At 35.2% G+C, this 26,788-nt stretch overlaps 1 protein-coding gene and 2 pseudogenes across 2 annotated transcripts in view; 2 read left to right on the forward strand and 1 right to left on the reverse strand.

Annotated features, from left to right (window-relative positions):
* LOC149205861 (putative E3 ubiquitin-protein ligase ARI8) overlaps positions 1 to 10,148 on the reverse strand; it is a 446,435-nt gene extending 436,287 nt beyond the window's left edge. The window contains exon 1 of one of the 2 annotated variants that reach the window (XM_089395192.1): positions 9,620 to 10,144. In XM_089395192.1, coding sequence (XP_089251318.1) covers positions 9,620 to 9,805 — 186 coding nt within the window. In that variant the 5' untranslated portion in view covers positions 9,806 to 10,144. Of the gene's footprint in view, positions 1 to 9,619 lie in introns of both variants that reach the window. The other variant, XM_089395193.1, reaches the window with a different exon arrangement.
* A 10,520-nt stretch (positions 10,149 to 20,668) lies between these two features.
* On the forward strand, positions 20,669 to 25,097 carry LOC149205862 (uncharacterized; annotated as a pseudogene).
* Positions 25,098 to 25,568: 471 nt separating this feature from the next.
* On the forward strand, positions 25,569 to 26,142 carry LOC149205863 (F-box protein At3g58530-like; annotated as a pseudogene).
* Positions 26,143 to 26,788: the final 646 nt, after the last annotated feature.

The following is a 26,788-nucleotide window of genomic DNA, read 5'->3' on the forward strand; positions in this document are numbered from 1 at the left end:
CTTTTGGCTACTATAAATGGTGTAGTTTCATTTCTTTTTTAGGCTATTTTCACTCTTTTTGGTGTTTCAAGAGAAATTGTAACAGATCAAGGAACACAAATCACATCCAGACTAGTGCAGAAGCTTGTGGAGCAATTTAGAATCAAACATCGGAAGTCTACTTTGTATCATTCACAAGCCAATGGACAAGTTAAGTCTACAAATAAGGTGATTGAAGCAATCCTTACCAACACTGTACACTTACATAGGAAGGATTGGGCAAAAAATCTTCCAGAAGCTTTGTGGGCATATAGAACTACATGGAGAAGTACTACAGGACATACTCCCTACGAACTTGTATATGGGAAGCAAGTCTTACTTCCAAAAGAGTTCTAAATCCAGACTTATAAAACAGTGGTCCAACTAGATCTTCACCTATCATAAGCACAGAAGCAAAGGATGAAACAACTTAATGAGCTTGATGAAATAAGACAAGAAGCCCTCCAGAGAACCAGCCTAGTTCAACAACAGAGATCCAGATGGCATGATAAGTACATTAAAGAAAGAAAATTTCATCCAGGAGATTGGGCATTACTCTTTGATTCAAAGTTCAAAAATTTTCAAGGGAAATTCCAAACCCACTAGCTTGGACCTTATGAAGTTGAAAATGTCTTTGACAATGGTGCAGTTAGAATCAGGACTATTGATGAAGAGAAAATTCCTCTTTTAGTAAATGGACATCGACTCAAACTTTATCAGAAGCCATTGACAAAAGAAGAATTTGTCAAAATTTTCCAAGATAATTCAGAATTGAAGATGGTTGAAAAGAGTTCTCCTTCTTTTCCACCTTAGAAATTTTACTCAATTTTATGTTTAAAAATAATAATAATAATGATAAATAAATTGTATATATATATATATATATATATATAATATTCAAAAAATAATATAATAATAATAAAAAGTATAAACATGAAAACCAACATGTTGTTGGCATGTTTATACAAAAAATTTGAAGTGAAAACCAACTCCTATTGGCACCTTAAATTTTCTTTTCAAAAATAAAGTTCCTTTCTTAAAGTTTTTTCTTTTCAGCTACAAAATCAACAACTTTCCGCAACTCGGACAAGTTTCTACAACTAGGACAAGTTTCTGCAACCCTAATAAATTTTTGAAGCCACTTGACAGGAACACTTGGTGATTCGAATTGAAGGATAATTGACAGTGCAAAGTACCTGCAGGAGATATCAAAAAACAATTAAGGTTAGCAAAGTTAATCAAAGGTATGTGATACTTTAATTTAACAATGAGGATTAATATATTACATATATGAACTAAGAGGACATAGCATTGCCAAAATAAAACGAAATCATTGCAAATAAAGGGTGAAGGTCTCCTGTCAAAATCATCATAAACCACCACTTAAAACCTCTGTCTTGTCCTTATTCCGAATCGGTTGAAGTAAATCACCGAATCATTATTTTGAATGCGCTCCAACGGTCAAATTCATTCCCACAGCCTTCATTATAATTCATATGTTCTTCCATTTCTCTGAATTCATATAACCTTTCTATCTCTCTGCCACTAACCGAAACCCTACCAACACCATTTCTCCTGTCAAAATAAGCAGTCCTTGAGACGAAGCATCCTTCATAATGGGTGTTATTGTCCGAACCGAGCCAGTAGGAAAGAAATTCTTAGAAGGATATCCTCAGACCAGGGAGTTGTTGCAGAAGAAACAATGGTTACAATTCATAGAGAAATTCAACGGTTTCCACAGGGAAGTGACGAAGACTTTTGCACGCTCGTTTGATGGAACGGAGGTTGAGATAGGAGACATTAAGTTCACTATAACGGAGTCTCTGATCGCAGAAGCTATTGAATTGCCTAGAAGCGGAGAGAAATGGTTCAAAAACAGGGGAATCAATGGAGAAGATTGGAGAGTCTTCCTGAAAAATCCAAACATGGATACCACAATCTTCAAGAAAGGTATTCCTAGTACAACCCTTAAGAGTAAATGGAGGAATTTACTTCTTGTACTTCAAAAATTTATTACTTGTGAGGGTCGGTTTGGATACATGTATTTCTACCACATTAGGATAATGATGCATTTTCTTGAGGAACACCAGATGAATCTTCCTTATTTCCTCTTGCATAGTCTTAAGAAAATGTCCATGAATGTTCAAAAGAAGATTCAATTCATAGACAGTACCATGTATCATCATGGATTGGTAAAGATCTTGGTTGAATTCCACCTTCAGAGTGTAGGGGATAACTGGGAAAATTTCTTGGTAAGAAACCATTTTGAAGAAAAAGCTCTTGAATAGCCCAGCAGTAGTAGAACCCTCAAGGGAAAGAAGAGAACAATGGAAACAATAAAAGAACCCCAGTCTCAACAGGAATTATCAGAAGATGAACTACCCATAGTTGATATTTTGCAGAAAATGAAAAGGGGAAATCTTAGAAGGAAGAAAGCTAGCAAAAGAACAGAAGATTTACCACAAACCGAGACCCTTCCTCAGGAAGAAAAGCCAAAAGCCAAAAGAAGGAAAGCACAGAGATTACAGACCCCGGGACTAAGGAGGAGTACCAGGTTGAATACAATGCAACAAGCAGTCTCAGGAGCTACGAAATACATTGATCTCAAAGAAAATGAGCCAACTGAAAACCCTGAAGGTTCCCAGGAAGAATCACCAAAACTATCACCAAGAGTGTCATCACCACCCTGCAGTTCACCTCTGAAAAGTCCAGTGCACAGTCCAGGTGTTGACCCTGTTCAACAAGAGATTTATGACTACATAAAGTCATAAGAAAGAAAGGAAGCAACAACTAAAGAATCAATCCAAAGTCCTGGAGAAGGAAGCAATCAGTTCAATGAGCCACAAGAACCTTCAGCATCCAATGTTTTAAAGCAAGAAATCTTTGAGCTAGAGACATTGAACAGATATCTCAAGAATGAAAATCAGACATTGAAAGCACAAAATGGGATTCAAATTGCAAAAAGTGACAACCTTATCCTTCATTTGAGTTTGTGGTACAAAAAGAACAAAAAGCTGAAGAAAGAGAACAAGGCAAAGAGAAATTATCAACCTAAAATACAAAATCCTCATGAGGAAACCAAGGATGCCAGTGGTTGCCAGAAAGAAGAAAAAAGTGAATCCTGAAGGCGATAATCAAAAGGAACAAGAGAATGACAATGATGAATTGTATGAGGACATACAAAACCTCCAGCATGGGGGAATGTAGAGTCCAAGGACTATCTTACCTTGACACCCTTTTTGCCTATACTTCTTCCTTTTTCTTATACATATCACCTAAATAATGCAATAGACACAAGGTTTTGTTAAAAGTAAGCATTTAAATGTCTTCTTCTTCATATTTGTCTATATACCTTATTGTTTTGTTAAAGTATGCATTTGGCTACGGAATTGGCCTGTTTCTGCAGCTAATTCGGATTTCCGCAACTATCTCCTTTGTTAATAGGGTTCAGATGCTCCAGCTTAGCCAAGGAAGATATGGATGGATGAGGAATGATTCCCTCGTGGATTCTTTCCTATTCTCTCGAGCCAATCCTTCAAGAAGATCGCATGACAACACGGTCAACCTCAAAGTCAACTGTAGCATTATCGCCAAGACAAAGACCGAGCTTTTTTGAAATCTTATCGATTTGCTTTTCCAAATAGCAAATCGATTATTTAGCGATATAGTTTGATTTAGTAGGATCGAAATAAAGATATATAGGCTTGAAACTCTCGTATTTTTATACAGAGAAGTATTATAAAAGCAATGGCCGCTCTGTGGTTTGGGTGTGCGCCAATATATGTAGATTTTAAGAACATCTTGATACACTTGTTTGCAGGTAATAGACTTGGTTTATGTTTTTCCATACTACGTTGATTGGAGATTGTCGACTGTTTCGTGGACGGCCCTTACGACCAGTACAGGTCTTTAACCAATTTCACATAGATTTCCTTAATTGCTTTATCATAGATGCTCAATTTTGTGTTTGAAATGCAGTGTTATGGAATTCATAATTGAATCGTTGTTTGCATAAGCAATTCCCTTTGCTTTATACCTAGCTTAATTATGTTATTTCATTTGCTTTTTATCTGGTACAGTTTGATCATTTTCCTTGCTTTCTACCTAGTGTAGTCAACTGTTTCATTTTCATAACATAGTTGCTTTTCAGATTATTAGATTTATAACTTGTCTGGATGACATTGAATGAGTAAAAGAGTCACAATCATTTTCTTCACAGTTAAATCCAGACATCATTCATTTACAATCTGATAGAATAGATCCCTTTAGCACATAGTAATTTAGGCTTGGCTATAGCATAAAATTCAGAGATAAAATCCAAAATAGTCTAACAAGAGCAAAGCTTAGAATCACACTTAAACCATCCATAAATTGATTCAATAGGAATTAATTTCTAAGATAAGTAGCTAACAACTTTAAGGCACAATTCTTTAATATAATCAGTAATACCATATTCATATTAATTCTAAATTTAGACTTTAACAAGAACATAGATATCTTAACGACATCAATTAACTTCTAGCACATACAGTGCACTTGTGCTTCATCAGTATACCTGCCCTGGTCGATAATTTATGTTGACAATTTAAGGACATTAAATTGGCTAAACATGGGCCCAACCATCGACTTTCCCCCACCAATCTCCCTCCACTGAGTGTGTATTTCCTTGTGGGTCATATGTCTCTATGGGTAGCCCCCACTAACCACTAGCAATTCCATTCCCCCCCCCCCTTCTTCTAATGTTTGGGCCTCCCTTTAACTCAAAAATTCATGTGGGGCCTCTAAACCCACCTTTCCTAAGTGCAATTTTGAAATAATACAAAATTGGGCAAAATTTGATATTTCCCTTTAGCAATATCGCTAAGTGGGAATATCACACCAACTTAAAGGCCTTTTAGCAAAGCAAGAATACCTCATGATGCTACACAAAAATCAATAGATCCAACTTCTTAAAACATTTTTACATGTGTGGGTGGCCCCAAAGAGGGGTTTAACTTGTTTTTTGCACTTTTTTACAGTTTTACAAGTCTGAAGTTACATAACAGCAAGGTAATTGTTCATTTCCATCCATTTACCAAGCTCTACAGCGAACTATTAATCTTCAATTTGGTAAGGGCTTCTAACACCCAACTTCTTATAAAGAAAAGGGAAAAAAAGACTGTTTGAAAATGTAATTTGGGTAAATTCACCTCGAGAAGCCAAGTCGGCCCTCCCAGATGACAAGTCGGCTCACTCAATAGACATGACTTTTCGCATATGAGAACAACTATATATTGGCATACAGCCTCCCCTCCTCCAATTCGGCAAGCAATTCAATGCTTTTTCTGTGACAAGTTTTGAGGCAAGAACATGCAAAGTTCATAGGCTACTTTTATGATAAAGACACGCGAGTTTCCTGGGCAGAATTGCGAGTTTTTTGTGGCAGAAAGTCTAAGAGAAATGCAAGTTCTTCCTATGGCAAGTTGGACGATCTGCTCTCCCTATTTAATTTGTAGCCAAGATTTGATTCTTCAACTTGTCCTGAAGATGAACCACACTTGTTGGTTCGAAACGTGTCGACAAATGTATTATCATGTGATTTACGCTGAAAAACTTTTTCTCATAAACTTGATATGGATCACAGAAGCCTCAATTCAACAAGAATGGGTGTCCTGTGGATATGAAGATGAAATTGATAGAAGTGACTTTGACAGATATTGGTGTTATTTGGAGGGCTTGACTTCGCTTCTTGACAATGGATTTGGGTCTTGGATTTCTCACTTCGAATTGATTCTATAAGAGGAGGAGATTTCTTTAGGTTTTCCCCTTGTGGGGTTTTGGCCCTGGCTTGGAGAGCCTACATCTTGTGTTCATTGTTTCTTGTGATCTTGATTTATATTTTGGTAATTGCATGAAATAAGAGAACATATAATAATAATAATAAAGCCAAAAAATTCACAAGAAAATACCTTGCAAAGAAATTAATCCTAATTCATAGGCCTCTTGATTTCTCAACAATCTCTACATAAGAATGGAGCTACAACTCCATACCAACAACTTATGACAAGCTAGTACAAGATAGTCTTTCAAGCTTATCACAACCTAGGACTCTCCAATGCCCTCCAAACCCTAAATAGGCCATCCACCATAAATAGCAAACCTTAATCCACAATACAAAAGCCTAGCAAGGCCTCCCACCAACCTATCTAGCTACGCCAAGGGCTCCACAACAAGCTAGCGTCAATATCAAAGAGTACAAGCTTGATCTTCCACCATGCTTGCCTCACACAACCTTTCCAACCAAAATTCTCCAAGTATCCTCTAGGGTTTCTTTGCCACAAACCCTAAGTCTTTCTCATAATAGGACTCGAACCCACCACTCTGAGTCTCCTCGAGGCTTTGCTCTCACAAACCCTAACACCTACCTCCCTTGCATAAAGACAAATAGAAAGACTCTAAGATAAGTTCATCTTTAAAATATAGATGACCTAATGAACTCTCACATCTCTAAGACAATATTGATGTGATATGATGAACTAAAATAAAGACTCTTACCTCCCTTCATATAGAATAATATTTAAGGGACACCAATAGTAGTAAAGTGGAAAAGCTCCAAATGGCACAAACAATAATCTCAGGCAACCTAACTAATCACTAAATAGGTCCACATGTGAAACACTCCAACTCTACGGTGACATGTCTCAAGCTCTAGGGAAATCATGTCCATCAACAAGGGTCCCAAGCTAAGTGCTCTACAAGATAAGGTCCAACACTCCCTTCAATGATCCCCAACACTCCAATCTTACTTCCTAAGCAATGTGCTCCTATTAGTCAACCACACCTTCATGAATGCTCCTCAACCCAATCATTCTCAAGTAAAATACAGGTCTCCATGTACATAACCAAGTGGCCCCATGCTACCTAGGGCTCAATGCCGTCTTGCTAAATGCCCCGACACTCCTCCAAATGAGTTCTCCTCCTAAGAAAGAAACCAAGCCCTCCATGTGCACCTCATAAAGAATGTCACCATACCACAAGAAACCTACCTCCCAAGGAAGTGTGCCACACAAGCATCAAGTGAAGGTATATATTATCAATCCATGAACAAGCTATCTCCAATGTGTATATCCACTAAGATACAACCAAGAGTAAGCATCACATCATGCACTCCACATCACATGGATCACCCCCAAGCATGGTGTAAACACTTTCAAAGTAACTCTGAAAGCTTCGAATTTCTTTGTTGCACTACCTAGGACTAGGGTCACATGAGGATCTTCGAATCCTCACAGAAAAACTCACGCACTCTCTGCTAAATGGGTTATTCAAGCATTGGAAGGAAAGGAGGCCTGGAAGGTTCTCCTACCTAACTGTAATACTTAAGGAGCTCCCTTTGGGAAAAAAACATGAACAACCTTGAACCTCCAAACTCTCTTTGTCACTTAGTCCATGGTTAAAGTCAAAGGGACTTTTGATACTCATAATATTTGGAAGCCCTAGGAAGCTAATAAGCATTTCCTAAATTGGAAAGGACGAGTATTTATTTCAACAAACACTTGATTTGGTGGTCACCTATCAACACTCTAGCCTAATCACCTCAATTCTTGAAACTGAGATTCTTCAAAAAAAGGCTTAACACTATTCAAGACCTCTTCACATCTAAGTCTAGATATTAGATTACATGGCCTAAGCTAAAGTAGAGCTTCAAACTCTCCAACCTTTACAAGCTATTTTTGGATACGTAATCAAGATTATTCCTACTGAAGCTAATGCATCAATCTCCTACAAACTGGCAAAAGGATTGAAATTGGAATAAGGCTAGGGAATTTAGGAAATATAAGCCATTCGATGGTGGCAAGTGATTATGTCACAAACCTATGTTGCATGCTCAACTAAATAAACCATAAATACTTATGTTTGAGTAGTCTAAATAGCTATTCTAACTTTGTTGTGTGTAGAAACCTCTGATGGAGTCAAACAAGGCCTTTGCTTGGTCCCTTACCTTCGGTGGAGTTCTTGTCAGATACAGATTAGTCCATCTTAAAACTCCCCAACCCATGCGCCCATTGCACCGGTAACAGAAAGCCTCAACCATCTATTATGGCTTTGTTGCTTTACTGAGTTGACCAAGAAGAAAGTCTCTGAATTTTTTGCCAACGCCTTCGTGCTTCCCTTTCATAAAATCAGCCCTAAAAGAGGATAACCTATCTTGAGAGTCTGGGACATCAAGTTTCATGGTGCCTCGTAACTTATTGGAATTGAAGTTTTATATTAATTTGGAGAAAAGAGGAATGTTATTTGCCTTGCCAAATCCAGATGGATCAAATCTTTTATGGGCTAACAGTTTTTGATATGTGTTAATCTTTTGCTCAAATCATAGTACACCGACTCCTGGAGTATTGGGGGGAGCACCATGCACCGTGAGGGGAGACTCTTGTTCGGTCTATGGACCCTTTTGCTTGCTCCCAAGAGTCTAGACTCTAATCACAGCAACGGGAAGGCAAGGCACAGCGCAAGCTGGCCTGTGAGGAAAAGAAGAGAGCATAATCATAGTCAACCATACAACCCTCCAACACTAATGATTTCTGAGAATAAGAAGAAGCCCAAAAATATTGGCTGGGATACTGTGACAAGAAGCTGACTAATGATGGGGCGGGGACTTACCACGACTGATAAGGATGACCCTCAGCCTGATGAAGATATGATCCCAGCAATAGCTTCCATGATTTATAGATATGTGTTGCCATTCCTTCTTGTCCTCGATGGTGATCAATTTTGAGAAACTCAGTTTTCCAATATCTGGTTAAGTGGAACCATGAGAGATTCAGGTTAAATGGTTATGGCCAAGTGGAAATATTTTATGATAGATGACCTAAGGTGAGTTTGGCAAAACTAATGGCTTTTAATGCCTGCAATTTTTTCTAGCTTGTGGTGAACGCCTATTTAGCTTAGAATATACCAAAAAAAAAAAAAACCTTTTTTGGGTAAAATTCCCTAATAGTACATATTTTGCATATATTAATAGTTGAAAGAAGCATTTTTCTCAACAAAAAAAAGGTGCAATTTTTAGTTGATTTTCATTTATCTTGACTTGGCAGAATTGCGCTGCAGAATCTATCACGGAGCAGCAGCTAGTTCCAATAAAATGTGTGTTAATTTAACGAGTAGAGAAACAGAAATAGACTTCTCCTTTCAACTGGAGAAAATCACCAAGTAATGTTTTACTTCCTGGTGGAAAGGTAGGTACAAATGAGCATTTAGCTAACTTCGCCACTTGCCTCAATTTCCACAAATTTTTCACAATGCCGAAGCTAAACCCCCGAATTCTTCCAAAATCCCACCTTAATTCGACAGCCAGCAGAAACAAACAAATCCAACTGTTAAACTCGAGATGACCGTAACATAAGTCAATCCCAGCAAGTCACGTCGTCGACTTCCTAGGGAGCTCAATGTACAACATTGCACTACAGAAATCACTAATCGGGGTTAATTCCATGTCCCTAAGCTCGCAATTACACACAATTCACAGAGTTAAAATGCAAAGGCTTTGAACATCAGGCCCCTAAAGAAGAATGCAACAGATGGTGGGATCCTCAAATGACAGAAATTGGGTGATGATTACCTGGGGACGGCAAGCAGAGAAATCGGGATCATCAAGATCGTCTGCTGCATTGTCGACGAAGCCATAATCGCTGTCGTCGTCGACGTTGTCCTCGTCGTCAAAATCTAAAATTCGTCCCCCTCCTCCATCGCTGTCGTCAAGATAATCTCCGTCGTAGGCATCGTGCATATCGTCCTCCGAATCCATTTTGTGGGAAAGTATCGCAGATGGAAGGATTTGCTATGGGGTCAGGGGGGTTTTAGGGGTTTCGAACGTGGGTTGTTGAGGGAAACCCCCAGTGCCAGCGTTCAGATTCAAGCTGAGCGGTACAACGAGGATGATGGCGCGCCTTCTACTCCTGTTCCTAATGCTTCTTCGTCTTAAACTGCTGCTCTTCTGCCTTGCATTTATTTCTGCTTTTACCTTCTCTGCAAATACCAACTCCCAATTTATCCCTGCCTGTTGTTGTAATCCATAAAAGTAATTTCCCCTCTATATACACTTTTCCATCTTTATGTTGTCCAGAAAAATCGTAAAATATTTTTTTGGGACGTCCATTGCCAAAGTTAATTTTCTGATTTAAATGAAAGTTAAGGTTATTTTCCACAATGATAATGGTTGACCCAGTGTGAGTTGCATGCACTTTAACAAACAAAAAAAAATATTTTAATTATTTTAATTTCAATCCAAATGAAAATGTTTTAAGTTCCGTCTTTTTCCACTTGTAAAGTCAAATGACTGAAAAATATTATAATATTTAGTTCAATAATAATGTTCAGTTTCATTTTTCATTCACTGCACATATATAATTTTATTTTAGGGAGATGTAATAATTTTTAAACTAAATATTTTAAATATCTAATTATTTGTCAGGTTGCTTTTTAATCATTTTTTAAGATAAGTTTAGGTTGTAAAATTATTTTTTAATATTATTTTAAAGATAATTTTAATTTATAAAATCAAAAAAAATAAGTTTAGTTTAAAAAAAATATATATATATAGTTATATATAGTTTAGTTCATGGGGTTTTTGGTAGATGGTGATGTTAAAAGCATTTTTAGACGTTAAGTCATCGCTTCAATTCCTGGTTTTATTTGGGTGTTATTTTTGGATATGACCATTGTCGAACTTACTAACAACAAAAATAGTTTGGTTAGGTTCTAGGGGCTAGCTCAATTGGTGATCGAAGTAATGTGAGTCCTGAGAAAACTGAGAGATCCAAGGTTCTCAAATCCTTCTGTTACAACCAAGTTTACTAAGAAGAGGTTTATTGGTAACTAATGTCACGCAAGCTACGGGTTCCTCTAGGATACAAACAAACAAAAATTTGTAAATTCGAAAATTGATTTTTTATGTTTTTTTAATATAAATTTAGTTTGTTAAAGTATCCATTTGAGTTTGCATTCTCAATAAAAATTTTGAACTTAATTTGATTTTCTTAATTTAAGATATCATGATCTAAATTGTGATCTGGCAAAATTATTTTTTTATTAACATCTTAAACCACATCTTAGAAGGAAATGAGTAATTTCACTTTCTTCTATATGGTATATGGTAGATTTCTTGAGAATTTTTAAAAGATTCCATATGTTTTTCATAGGCAGCTTATGCAAGTTAGTTTTTGTGTAGCAATTGTCAATTTTCCCTGTAAGTTTCTATAATGGAAGAATGAAAAAGATTAAAATTTATGATGTTTTTAGAGAATTTTTTAAAGATTTTATATTTTAGTTTCATATGTAGTTTATGCAAATTAGTTTTTGTTTTTTGTGTAGCAATCGTCAATTTTCCCTGTAAGTTTCTAGAATGGAAGAATGATAAAGATTAAAATTTATGATGTTTTTAGAGAATTTTTTAAAGATTTTATATTTTAGTTTCATATGTAGCTTATGCAAATTAGTTTTTGTTTAACATTCCTCGATTTTTCCTAAAAACTTTTAGATTTGAAGAGTGACAAAGATTAGAATTCATGGTGTTTTTAGAGAAATTTTGAAAGATTCTATATGTCAATTTTATACGTAGTTTATGCAAGTTAGTTTTTATGCAGCAATCATCAATTTTTCCTATAAGCTTTCGGATTGGAATAATGATTAAGATTATAATTTATCTTTTTTTATGGTAACTTGGTTTTCTTTTGTATTTGATAGTTTCATCACTGCATGAGAATCTAGATATTTTACTTTCAACTTTCATCATAAGGCCAGATTATATCTTCTGGGATGTCCCAAAGCTTTAACCATTGATTACATCCTTTTTCCAACCTCTTTTTGGCCAAGGATGATTAGCAAAACTACAAGGCAATGATGGGAAGCATGTGTTTTTCTAATTTGTACTTGTGCTACACAATTGATGGGGCACATACTAGCTTTGATGAGAAGAATGGGATATGTAGTATTGTTTTTAATTTGAAGTTGTAAGTATGAATAGATTTTGGATTTTCTAAATTTTATTCAAAGTTTCACAAGATATGCTTCTACCACAAACCTCTCAATCATAGAGGGTCATTGGTGTTGCGAGGTTAGAGAAAAGTTAATTATTTTTATCTTGATGCCAAATTTTTTATTCTTTATAATGGTTTTCAGAGACATAATATGCCCTACTTCCTTCAAATATCATTTTTTTAATATTTAGGTTCCAATTGAGGTTATGATTTAAAATGATACAAAAATCAGTATAGTGGTTAATCATATCCAAAGGTTAGTTTATAAAGGAAATTTCAAAATTGACTCACTTTTTGGATTTTATAATCAGGATTTTGATTTTATCAACGATTACCATCAAACTATACCTATCATAGAACTCTCGAAGGACACTCAAATATTTTCAAGGTCTACAATATGTTTGAACAAGAGGACAATGACATCAACATATAAAAGTAAAATAATGTTGTGGTAGTGAAGGTTGGTGCCCATGCATGTAACCTCTTCAAATTAATTTTCCAAATGAACACTATAAATTCTAAAAAGGGTAGGGGATAAAGGATAATATTTCCTAACTCCAATGTTGCAATTAATTTCCTCAGACCAACCTTGACTTGTTTTAGGTTTGAGAATGGTTTGCCCATAGAGTCCATAAATGGGAAACATAAGCTCAAAGGGTGTTATTAAGTCTTTTATACAATTTAAAAGATTTTCCGTGGGAAAAATGTCAAAGGATTTTCTAGAATTATAAAGCAAACAAATATATCTTCTTTATTGTTGTATGGTTTTCCTCGATATCCCAAAAATAGGAAAGTGGTCAATGACAATTTTCAATAGTATGCTAAAAGTAAGAATGTGGTCAACAGACAAGTGCTCGCCCTTGAACTCAATTTGTCATTTACCTCTAATCTTGTTTCATCTAACAAACAACTAATTTATTTTCTAATTTATTTGTCAATATGGCGGTTACCTGGTCCTGGAATACAGCCGTTGGAGTTTATGCTCTATCTATTTAATCATACTAAGCCTGATCTGTTTATTCAACTTGTCCTGACGATGAACCACACTTGTTGGTTCGAAACGCGTCAACAAATGAAATTTCTTGTGATTTACGTCGAAGAAACTCTCTTATATTTGATATGGATCACAGAAGCCTCAATTCAACAATTCTATAATAGTTTTGAACAGCTTGGCCAATAAAGGGAATCATTAGTGTTCTATAATTAAAAGGATTGTTTTTATCTTTGCCTTTATAGATAAGTATGATGGAGCTTTCCTTCCATTATTTGGGAAATCTTTGTCTTATAAAAGTATTAAATAGAGCTTGGATGTGAGGCGTAAAGATAAAACGATTAATCTCAAGAATTTCATTTTGACAACATTCTATGTCTTTGGTCTTTTCTTTTACGGGCCTTCTTTAAAGTCATTTGAAGAGAACAAGTTGATTAGAGTGTGCAAATGTGGTGGGAATATCATTAAAAACATATTCAATGTTCATAGGGGCAACATATAATTACTTGAGAGTGCAAAATACATTTGCATGTCTCAATCTAAGGCTAAATCATAGCTTGTATAGCCAAAATGTGTTTCCAAAAATGTTTAGTGATACACACACACGCGCGCACACATACAAAGATCTAAAAGAGTATCATGTTGCTTGGTGACGAAGACAAACTTTACTTCAAGGGAACCCAATATTTTGTCTAACATCATTAAAATCATGGCCATGTCATCTATTAGTTTAGTAGTGATTATGATTGGTGCAAACTAGATGGGAGTGCTTGTTAATGCAATTAGTTAACTTGTAGGTGAATGTATTATAAAGAATAGAAAGTTGAGAGGCGGCAGGAGGCATGTGGAAAGAATTGTAGAGGTCCCTTAAAGAGGGTTAAGGATCTCTAGGCTTGTATATGAACTTTGTTAAATTTTGATTACTTATATTAGAGTTATTTTCAAGAATTGTGTTCATTTTTAAAGCTAGAGAAATATATTTGTGATCAAAGTTTAGTTCATTGTCATTGCTAATATAAATGTCTCTAATTTGATTAAGTAAAGATATTGAGGAGATGACATAGGCTACAGGGTTGTTACCATTTCCATGAATACATATGAATTAATGAGAAGTGGGCCAATATTTTAAGCCAATGCAAATAATAAGCCTGATGATATGATTAAGCATAATAAATCCTTGCCAAAGTTGTCCTTAATGTGATATTTGAAAATTCACATGTTATATTAAAACCCTCCATAAGCTAGAGAAGATATAGTTAAATATCGTAATTAGATAATGGATTATTGGTGAGGTGTTCAAGCATAAAATTCATCGAGTAATATTATTTTACCATTACAATTAAAATTATCAATATATTGCAAAGTGGTCACAAGGAAGGCCTTTATCCAATTTATGTTTTTTATGAAGAGAAGAGTTACTAGGGGTAAGGTTGCAATAGCAAAAAACATTGATTTGTCTTTATCTTTTAGTTCAAAATGCATAAATTGGTGATTTGGATCAAATTTTATTAGCTTAAAATAATTAGATACACTTCATCTGAAATAGCATTCAATCCCTCCACACATGTATTCCATACCTTTTCTTTCATATCAAGATTAATCTAAACGCTTCCATATTAGAAAGTCAATTTATCAGGTTCCCAAGTTTTATTGAGAAAAAATCATATACATATCTTTAAGTGCTTAACTTAGATGAAGACCCTTTCTCCATGGAGATCCTTTCCCATTTCATGTGATAATGTTTTGTAGTGTCAAACATTTTTTTCAAAGAAGACAACTTAATTTTCTTATGAAGGCCACTTTGTCAATATTTCTTGCTTCTTTAAGTTCTTTTCACCTCTTTACTCAATTTTACATTGTCATTTAGTATTAAATTTTCATGAAAAAAACTTCGAATTTCCATTAATTTAGGATAGTTAGCAAGGAGACTATATTTGAATGTGGATGATACAACCTTAGCTTACAATGATCTCTTCTTGGTATATCTATCTTTAGAATCCCTTCTATGTCAATTTCCAAGAGCGATTGAAGTTTGGATTTGATAACTTCAAATGTATTTTCTTGATTCATTTCATCAAGGCCTACAATGATAAATCTCAAGGCCCTCTTTTCTTCTATTGTCTCAATTTAAGAGTTTTGTTAATTTCATATTTCATGCTGGTAGGTCTAAATGTGTTTCTTTCTACTTCCTACTCGCTACGCCTCCTACATTTATAATATTATCAAATTTATGGTATTACTTGGAGCAAAGAGATTCTACACCCTTGAGACAAAGTTTGTGGATTTCCAGTGCTTTGAAGTATACTTGCATACCATCAACATATGTTCTTAGGCACATGATTTATTTGTCACTCTTAATGAGATTGACATTAATGTTTTTTCCCCATTGTTTGCATTGATTAATTTATATTTATTTGATCATATTCTATTATTTTTAGTCCATTACTAATGGCTTCTATTATGTTGTCAAGTTTAATAAAGAAATTAAGGAATTTAAAGTCTATGGTATGCCCTATGTTACATTCCATAATTTCAAGTTTGTCTAGCTAAGACATTCTCCATGCTTGTTATGGAGGCTCTTTTAGGATTTTCTAGTTGGTAGGTAGGTGTAACCATTTTGGGAGATTGAATAGATAATGAATTCATTGAAATTTAAAGGTTAAAAAAAGAACCAAGGCAAAGGTTATAATAATGGAATGGCACACCTATGCAATGTAGTTCCGCACTTTAAAATATATCTATGCTCCAAAACATAATTTCAAATTCTATAAAATTTGCTTCAGTGATGGATCTACAAATGGGGATTTTTCACTTATTTTCTCCTAAACTATCATTGTCTTTTTCCCATGATATATCTATAGATCTACTTAGTATTGTAGATCTATAACCAATGATGTTAACCCTTGATAAATATACTACACTAAATAAACCATAGATTATCTCCATCAATATAAATAACTTATATTTTCATGTTTTACCAAATTTAGATTATATATTGACCTCATACTAACATAACCCATGAGATTTAGTATGGTATTTTGACCCTAATATATGCTCATTAATTCTAAATGCTCATGGTAATATAATTTCCCAATATTTTAACATTGCATTAATAAACTCCTTTACCACCTATATAACTTCATACCTTAATTAACCTTTAACTTCTAATAAAACCTCTTATTATTGACCCTTTATATCAATACAACTTTTAATCCCTACTATAACTCTTGACACATAATATAACCTATTAGCCTTATTTAACCCTTGAACTTTAATTAAACCACATTTTATACTAAACTAGTTCATTTTCTATAAAAATAAAAGTGTTGTAGCACCATTGTTTAGCATAGTAACACAAAAAAACAAGGTTGTCCATTAGCCAAATTATCAAGAAGTGTGTGAAATTCTAGAAAGTTTACAACATAAAATATTGTTCTATCTATCTTTGAAGAATAAAAAACATATTGGTATATACATTAATATACTACCCTAAAATCAAAATTGTTTTGCAAAACATAAACTTAGATTCAATTAGAAACATTCTCATTATGGTCTCCATTGCATTCCTATGGAGGTAGATTATTCTCCTAATATAGGTTTTCCATCTCCATTTCCCTAGGTTTTTGTTAGAATGAATCTTCCATGTTTGCTCATCTAGGTGTTGAACCAATTAACATTCTTTATTGAGACACTATTGATTTAGAGTTCATAGCTAAGCTTGTTACAATTTGTTGAAGCATGTTGCATCACTCTTCTAGGTTTTTTTATTTTCCTTTTATGTTCAACAACTATCTCTAGGATTTCTACATGGTCAATAGTTTTGAGTTCCTTGTGAGAATACAAATTATTTGTTATATTATAAATACTAGATTCATTAACTACTAAATAACTCTCGTGCCTCCTCAACACACATTACATGTCTAACATCTCACAAAAGGCATTCATCCCAATTGGATCATTATATTGTTTATCATCCATCTCAATGCTTTTAGAGTGGAATTCAATTAGAAACATGCTCATTATGGTCTCCATTTCATTCCTATCGAAGTAGATTATTCTCCTAATATAGGTTTTCGACCTCCACTTCCCTAGGTTTTTGTTAGAATGAATCTTCCATGTTTGCTCATCTTGGTGTTGAACCAATTAACATTCTTTATTGAGACATTGTTGATTTAGAGTTCATAGCTAAGCTTGTTACCATATGATGAAGCATGTTGCATTCCTCTTCTAGGTTTTTTTATTTTCCTTTTATGTTCAACAACTATCTCTAGGATTTCTACATGATCAATAGTTTGGAGTTCCTTGTGAGAATACAAATTATTTGTTATAATAGAAATAATAGATTGATTAACTACTAAATATCTCTCATGCCTCCTCAACACACATTACAAGTCTAACATCTCACAAAAGGCATTGATCCCAATTGGATCATTATATTGTTTATCATCCATCTCGATGCTTTCATAGTGGAAAAAGTCGAGGAATTAACTCATACGACCATTTTTACTAGCAGGACCCAGTTTGGAAAATTAAGGTCTAAAACTTTCTAGAGAAGTTGGGGGTAGAACTTTGCCACTTGAGCATGGCACCATTTTTTGTTATTTTACACATAGAGACCTTTCCAATGACATAAGAATCACCTCAATCAGAGCCCATATGCCAATTTATGCACTCGAAAGTTGACGTTCATGTTTTCACCACCATAATTCGAGATGCCATGTCAGCCCCCATTGTTCATGGAAAAGGAGCTAGTCACGTGATCATGATGAAGAAGACTTTGGAAGAGTTGATATTTTAAATCTAGCTAAGAGTTGAAGGAGTCAACGCTAACCACTAATAGGCTATAACCAAATCAAACCACTAGGAGGAAAGGCGGTAACATTTTATTCGTTCCATAGATGGGCAGAGTGGCCAAGGATGGATAGGGACAAAGAGAAAATATAAAGGATTTGTGCATTGTAGTATCCCATAGGCCATAGGTCTCACTTCTTTGTACTTGCATCCATTTTCCATTTAGAGAAAGAGAGCAGAGCAACCTTACCTTCTAGCTAGGTTTTCTCCCAAAAGGGTTTCATATGGTCTATCTTGTATTCTCATGGTTGTGACTAATTGTATTTTGTATGTTCTCTATCTTGTGCATTTTACATGTTGCATGCATGAAATTGTAACTCAATAAATCCAAAAGTCACAGGAAAAATATATGCATACTATAAATTCCATATTCTTAAATATAATTTTATTAGATCTGTTGTGACGAATTATCTAGTGGAATATCCACAAAAATTTATGGATCATATTGGTATAAGAGAAGGTTTCTATAGGTATATTGTGGGAAGTTGTAGAGGATCCAAATTGGTAAGTCGAAAGTCACAAAACCCAAGTCATGACTGACAAATTTGTGAATAAACCTCATGATCCCATAGAGGAGGGGTTTGCACTACTAGAAGCACAAGTTATAGATATAAATAGTAAAGTGAGCCTCCTCATGGTGGCCCTAACCAATAATCTTGGGCCATTTGGCAAAGATGGATGTTCTAACACAGAGGTCCGATCAAAGGGGAGATCAGGAGATCAGAAAGAAATAGAGAAGAGTCAAAGAAACAAGTTAAAAAAAATCAAACTAGTTCAAGTGTCATGAACCATTTGCAATCCCTATTAAAAATGGAAGTGAAGGTTGAAATCAATTCATATCAAAGGTGATAATCACACTCTGAATCTAAATCATTGGTCGCAACATTTAGAATATTATTTTAGAGTTCATCATATAGAGTACGAACAAAAGATTTCATTTTCTTGGTTGAAATTAGAGGGCCATCCTTAACCTGGTGGGAAATCCACATGGAAACCTTAAGGTTGGTCGGAGATCCTCCAAAAACTAAGTGAGATAATTCCAAAACCATCATAAAGTCACAATTTAACCCTATTGGGTATGCAAAGGACTAGTGCATTTGGTGGAATTACTTTAGGTAGAAGCAGGGGAAAAGTGTACATGAGTACACCACAAAGTTTAGAAGGATGGTCGTAAATCTATATATCTCCCCAAAGAACCCATGTGTACTCCTCGAGCATTTGGGGGGTATACATAGCCATATGTGAAATCAAGTGATGTTGTTCAAACCTAGATAAGTGGACAAGGATTGTGTACAAACATAATACTTAGAGAACATTGGCCAAAAGAAGGGGAAATTAAGCAGGTAAAAGCAGAAGGAGCTCTGGGACACTTCTAAGGAGGGGAAGAAGAAATTGAAAGTGGGCAAAAGATAAAAGGATGAAAACCACAACACACTAATGAAAAGATCACAACAACCACTGCAACCATTGTAACATCGATGATCATATAGAGGAGAAGCCTTGGAAGTTACATCCAAAGCTTAACTTGAAGAACAAAAGAAATATGTAAAGAAGAAGAACCTCATGGCCACTTATTCAGGTTGAAAAAAACTCCTACGTGGACGAAAATATCATTTATACATTAGTGCAAAAGGGGGTGAATCTGAGTAGCCTTCAACAACAAGAAGAGAATGAAAAGACTACACTCTTCCATATAAAGATATAGGTCAATAAGACAAAGATTAATGTTATGCAACTCAATATAAAAGGTGAATCTCATTATTGCAAAGCTAGTCAATAAATTGGGATTTGAAGTTCATGATCATTCAAGCCCACATCCATTGGGATGGGTAAATAAGGATGCAAAAATAACGGTAACCAACTAGTGCAAAATTAGATTCATTATTAGTTATAGTTTTAATGATGAAGTAGAACTAGATGTAGTTCCCCTTAATGTATGTGGAGTGGTGCTTGAAAGTCCCTATATGTATATGCAAGATGCAATCTTCATGCAAAGGTCCAACTAGTATCGCCTCATCAAGGATGGAAAATCCTTCACCATCAATGTACATAAGGGCAAGTCGAAAATTTCATTGGTATGTGTTGATCAAGCCAAGAAATTGATCAATTCTAGCAAGAAGTATGTTTTATCCTTTTTAAGAGAGAACCTGTCTATAGAAGAGTCAATGAGAGCAAAGTCATCCTTGGATGGGTGTACTAAGAAACATAAACAATAATTAGAAGAGTTGTTACAGGCATACGTGGATGTGTTATAGGAGCCTAAAAGGTTTCCATCCAAGAGGGAAGTGGAGCACAAGATCCAATTCTCATTGAACTCCCCATTTGCACACATTGGGCTATATAAGTAGTCCATTATTGAAGCAAGTGAGGTGAAGAAGCAGTTGCAACAACTACTAGAATAGGGTGTCATTCAACTATGTACATCACCATGTGGGACACCCATCATCACGTGCCCAAGAAGGATGGGACTTGGTGGATGTGTATTGATTATAGGGTTTTGAACAAAACTATGCTCAAGAAAAAGTAGCCCCTACCCAGGGTAGATGATCTATAGGATTAGTTGCACAAAACAAAATACTTCACCAAGCTTGATTTAAAGTATGGATATTTCTAGGTTTGAGTCAGAGAAGAAGAAACCTGGAAGATTGCCTTCCAAACCAGGAAAGGTATATATGAGTGGTTAGTCATGTTGTTTGGCCTATGCAATACACCAACTACATTTATGATGTTAATGAATGATATATTGCAACCTTTTATAGATTCGTTTATTATTACCTATTTGGATGATACAATGTTATACAATGCTACTTTGGAGGAGCACATATCACATTTGAAGCAGGTGCTGGAGACTTTAAAGAAGCATCAACTGTTGGAAAATCTCATGAAGTGTGAGTTTGCACAGTGGTCATTCGTGTATTCGGGGTATGTGTTAGGTGGAGGAGAGTTAAAGATAGATCCTACCAAGTGGAGGCCATCATGAAGTAGATGGTGCCTACTAGTGTTTTTGAGGTCAAGAGTTTGAATGGGTCAGTATAGTACGTAAGGAAATTCATAGCCTCATTTTTAATAGTAGTAACACCACTCCATGACATAACAATGAGTGGAAATAGATTCAAATGGGGAAAGGCTTAACAGAGGGCCTTTAAGGAGTTAAAGAAAAATATTAGTTAGGCATCAATTCTAGTATTACTAAACTTGCAATAGCCCTTCAAAGTGGAGATAGATGCAAGTGGGTATGTTATGGGAGCGGTCTTGATGTAGGAAGGAAGGCTAGTATGCTACCATTATGAAGTGTTTCATGGGGCAATTCTCAACTACCTTACCTATGACAAGGAGCTCTATGCCCTGGTGCGAGTTGTGAATAAGTGGAAACAATACTTGATGGGAAAGGAGACAATAATCCACACAAATCACTGAACACTAGAATATGTGCAAGCCACAACATACCAAGCATTACAAGTGGATTAAATTTATATAATAGTTTCATTTAGTGATCAAGTACAGGAAGGGCAGCACAATCAAGTTGGCCAACATGCCTTCAAAGCCACCCACACCAAAGATCACAACTTTGGGAACTTTGATCCACATGGAGCCATTCACCCAAGATGGATATAAAGAGGCATATTCAAAGGGTGAGGACTTCAAGGAGGTGTTTCAACAATTGCAGAGCCGTGAGTTATGTGCACAATGGTGACAATATAGTTGATGGGTTACTCTACATGTTGGATAAGTCATGTGTTTCTAAAGGTGAGCAACTGCAGTTGATTAGAGAGGCTCACACCTCCAAGGTTGTAGGGAAGTTTGATGTAGGGAAGATAATGACCTACTTGTAGAGGTATGTGTATTAACCCAAGATGCAAGAACAAGTAGCTAGGTTTATAAGAGGATGTATGCTTTGTTGTACCAATGAACCTAGTAATAGGAAACAGGGTCTATATCATCCCTTTATTATACCTACTCATCCTTGAGAAAACATTTCCATGGAATTTATTTGAGGCTTACCAACAACTAGGAATGGACATGACTACCTGTTTGTGGTAGTTGACAAGTTTAGCAAGATGTGTGTTATAATGCCACGTAAAAAAACCATAAATGGGAAAGAAGCAACAAACTTATTCTTTGGACATGTTTAGGTGCACTTATGGATATTAAGGAGCATTGTTTTGGAGAGGGACATAATATTTCTAAGTGTGTTTTGGACTACATTGTGGGAGAATATGGACACGAAGTTGAAGATGTCTACAACATTCCACACACAAACAAATGGGAAAATAGTAGTCAACGCGACTTTGGTGTAGCTTTTGGTGGGTTACAATCAAAAGCATCCATAGACTTGAGGTGAAAATATGGTATATATACAACACTCTTATAACATAGCAATCCACACTTCTGTTGAAAAGTCCCCATTTGAAACTTATTTTGGATATTTTCCACCTTCAACTTTGGATATTGCTTATGGGTAGTAGGGAGGAGTGAGGGAGGATCTTACAAGGGATGCCTTGAGGGTATAAAAATGGATTGAGAAGATTAGGAAGATCCATATACAAGTATTGGAGATAATTAATAAATCACAAGAAAAATATAAGGTTAGGCATGATCAACACATGACATATAATTCCTTTGGGGTGGGAGATAAAGTATCATTATAATGAACAAGGAGAGGCTATAGGTTCTTGGTAAGAAAATAAAGTCTTTGTAATATGGTCCCTTTAAGATATTTCAAAAGATGGGAGATGACGCTTATAGACTCAGTCTATCCCAATATATGTGCAGTTACTCAGTGGTGAATGTAGAGAATTTGGAACTCTATGAGACTTCCATGTAGATTAGGAAGAAAAATAAGTCCTACCTTTGGTAGAGGATTTGGCACCACATATCTAGACATAGTTGAAAAAAGATACAATTTTCTAGAAGAGATCCAAAACTTGAAGATAAGGGTAGCATGACCTTTGCAAAGTTGGGTTGAAAGGACAACTTCCAGGAAATGCTAAATGGTACACCTGAGAGAAGGAGGAGGAAAAAATTCCTTGCCTCACTTATTATAAGATTTTGGTGACAAAAATCCACCTAAAATGGGGAGGTGTGATAAATATTGGATCATTATTTTTTTTTCATCCATCTTGATGCTTTCAAAGTGGAGGAATATGCTCACTGGACCATTTTTACTGGTGGGACTCAGTTTGGCAAACTGGGGTCTGAAATATTTAGGAGTAGTTTGACACATCAAACAACATTTTTGGGGGGTAAAACTTTGTCACTTAAGAACAACACCTTTTTTAACTATTATATACATAAATACCTTTCCAACAGTGCAAGAATCACCTCAATCAAAGTCCATATGCAAAAGTTATGCCACTTGGAAGTTGACCTTCTTATTTTGACCACCATAATTTAATAAGATGCCACATTAGCACTCATTATTCATAGAAAATGGGCCAACCACGTGATCATTATGAATAAGACTATGGAAGAGTAAATATTTTAACTTTACTTAAGAGTTGAAGGAGTCAAACCTAACCACTAGTAGTCAATCGGGTTGTGTTAAAACCATACCACTCAGAGGAAAAGGGGTTCCATTCTATTCGAGTGCATTTTGTTCCATAGATTGGTAGAGTAGTCGAAAGTGGAAAGGGAGAGAGAGAAAATAGAGAGGATCCATGCACAGTAGCATCCCATGGACCACAAGCCTCACTTCTTTGTTCTTGCATCCATTTTCCATCTGGAAAAAGAGAGCAAAGCAACCTCACCCTCCAGTTGGTTTTTCTCCCAAAAGTGTTTCCCAAGGTATATCTTTTGTTCTTATGGTTATGAGTGATTGTCTTTTTGTATGTTCTCTATTTTTTGCATTTTACATATTGCATGCATGAAACTATAACTTAATAAATCCATAAGTCTAAGGAAAAATAATATGCATAATATAGATTTCAGATTTTCAAGTATAATTTTATTAGATATGTTATGATGAACTATCCAATGAAATTTCCATGGAATTTTATGGATCAAACACATTGAACCTAGTGACTATGGTCACCATTGTCATGAAAGTTTCGACATACAAGAAGGGAATGAGAGAGATAGACAAACTTAATCCTTCAAATCAAATTATGACAGGAGAGAATGCATGGGTCATATTTGAGGGTAAACCATCATTTTATAGTTTCAATTGACAATTGATAATGGCGGTCTACAAAACACAAGACACCAAATGGGTCAAGCATGGGAGATTTCCCACTTTCATCCATTGTATTAACAATTATAGGCATATAATGTTGCTTCACGATAAATTAGGAAGTGTGGTACCATACCATCAAGTCTATGGGTTGAAGGGTCTATCTTTTCCCATTAATTTCACTCCACAATTTGAAATTGTTTGGTTTCATCAATCTCAATTCTCTACTAGGGATTTCAAACTGTTGGTGACGTTGTCATTGATGTCAAAGGAATCTTCACTATGTAGAAGCCATCCCAATAGAGTGCTCAATGTTGATCTTCGACATTATGTGGATTCATAGTTGATTTTAATGAAGGGTTAAAATAGCGCCAAAGAGAAGGTTTTGGATGAGGTGTTGCAGTCTTATACAATATAGTCAAATGTCTCCAAAGGAATTATGGCAAAAAATAAGGACTCAATAAAATCTCTTGGAACAAATGATCAATAAAATGTATGTTTTGAGGTTCTTAATAAAGGTGAGCTCCAAAATGCGAGAAAGGAGAAAAACTCAATTATCGAGGCAATTTCATGACATTGCAACAATTGTAATGGAGAAGACAATCAACCCTAAGAATTATCAGCCATATACAATCAACATGATTGGATGCCTAATGTACGAAGTCCAGTTTGCTATAAATCTTCACAAAAGCTTAAAGAAATAGGCTTTGGATCTTATTTGGGAGCTCCAAAAGAATTTTACCATAAAAAAATCACCAATGAGGTTGTGAATTAAATCCATGAGATCTAGGAAGCTAAATTCTTGCAGAAAATTCAAACATGGAATCCTTGTATATTGTCCAAAGAGGACTATGGAAATTAGCCATATATGGTTTGTCAAATTGAACCTTGATACTTCCGAGATTGTGATGGCATAGTACGAGATTGTAAAGGGAGGCTTGAAATTCTCTCTGCACCTGTACATAAGGAGAACTACTTTTTGATGATAGAGCAAACACTTCAATTATGTCAAAATAAATACATAGGATATGCACAAGCACGTCCATTCTAATGGAGATTTGATAGAAATGGAATATCAAAGTAGTGAAACAAAGCATACTCCAAGTGTTGTTGCTCGTCTGATGGGCTTAGAAGAGATGTCAGACTACATAAAAATAAAATAGTTTATTGGAATCATTGAATAAGCACCATTTTCAGACTAAATGTAGTGACGAGATATCAGATCCTATTGAAGAAACAAATAGAATTTAGGGATCACCAAGAAGCATTAAAAGATAGAAGTCACTATAGCTTAAGCATCTTAATGCAATTCCAAAACCAATCTTGATGCAGAGGTGTCCCATTGAACCGGTCACATGGCTACAACATAATGATTCTCGTAGTTATGAAAGAAAATCTTTTGAATCTCAAAGCTTATAGGTGTTCCCAATGAAGCCACTAGCTGAGGAAGGAGAATGTCGAGTAGATAAACCTTAAATTTGCTCAAGATATTGAAGACCAAAATCTCATGTCTCTTAAGTGCATGCTACCCCAGAGAGGAGAGTGTATCAATTTAAATGATTGCTAAAAAGTCACTAACAGTGGAGTAGATGCAGTAATTGTTGCATGTCCCAAACTAAAGTCTTTTTCTATCTATTGAAATGCAAGGGTCACCGATTTAGGTGTGGAATACTTGGCCAAGAACTACAATTTGAGTGGTTGTAAGAATCTTATAGATAAAAGTTTTGAAACTTATTGTGAATCATTACAAGGGACTAAAACATTTGAACTTGACCAGGGTTGAAGCCAACAAATAATGGGTTGACGTAGATTTTAAATAGTTTTGAAAGCATATAATATCCAAACCTTTATGCAAAATCAAGTTCACTGATAAATCCTACAAAGAGATTGCACATCTTACAGAGTTCAAAGTCTTGGACTTGTGTGGTGCCTATAATTTATCTGATGAAGGTATTTTATTTATAGCCAAATGAAGGAAGTTGGTATCGTTGAATTTGACTTGGTGTGTTTATGTTACAGATGTTGTTGTCAAAGAAATTGCCCATAATTGCCTCTCACTTGAATTTCTTAGATGGATTTGTAAAAAAAATTCGTAGTTGAAACTTTGAGTTGGGTAATTGAATTGAAAAATTGTTTAATCATAGAACAAGGATGGTAGGGAGAACACTCTCTAGGTATATTATTGATCATTTATCCATGGCTTTCTTATCCACTCATTAGAGTTAGCTTATGTTACTCTATTTTTGAATTTGTTTTGTCTTGATCTTTAAAACTTGGAAGAATGGGAAATGAATGGGTGGATCACAAAGAGACAACACTGGAATGCAAAGAGGCAACAAGTTTCTAATCTCTACATTGGAATTTAAAGGGATAATGAGTTGCATAAAAATTGTTTTTTGGAATGCAACACAACTAGTGAATTGAATTTGTATGAGACTTAGTTCGTGTATTGCTTGGCAAATAGAGAAAGAGGAAGAGGAGCAGAAGTGAAAAATAAGTGAGGAAGAGGAGGAGAGGAGATAAAAAAATGTAAAGGGGGAAGAGACATAGTACATAACATAGTCAAAGAGAAGAAATAATTCATAATCAAAGCCTAGGTAAGTAAGCAAAATAAAACTTTCATGTATTAGGGGATTGGTGTCTCCTTTTAGGTAGTAGCCTGATAAAGAATAGGTTGGATCCTATAAGAAGTGGGATTAGGTGCTTCCAGCAAGTTGTAGCTTAAAAAAAAACGAGTGGATG

The sequence above is a fragment of the Pinus tabuliformis genome, chromosome 1_2 (genome assembly GCF_031772625.1).
Source record: "Pinus tabuliformis cultivar Carrire ecotype Pingquan chromosome 1_2, CPIR1, whole genome shotgun sequence".
Lineage (NCBI taxonomy): Eukaryota > Viridiplantae > Streptophyta > Pinopsida > Pinales > Pinaceae > Pinus > Pinus tabuliformis.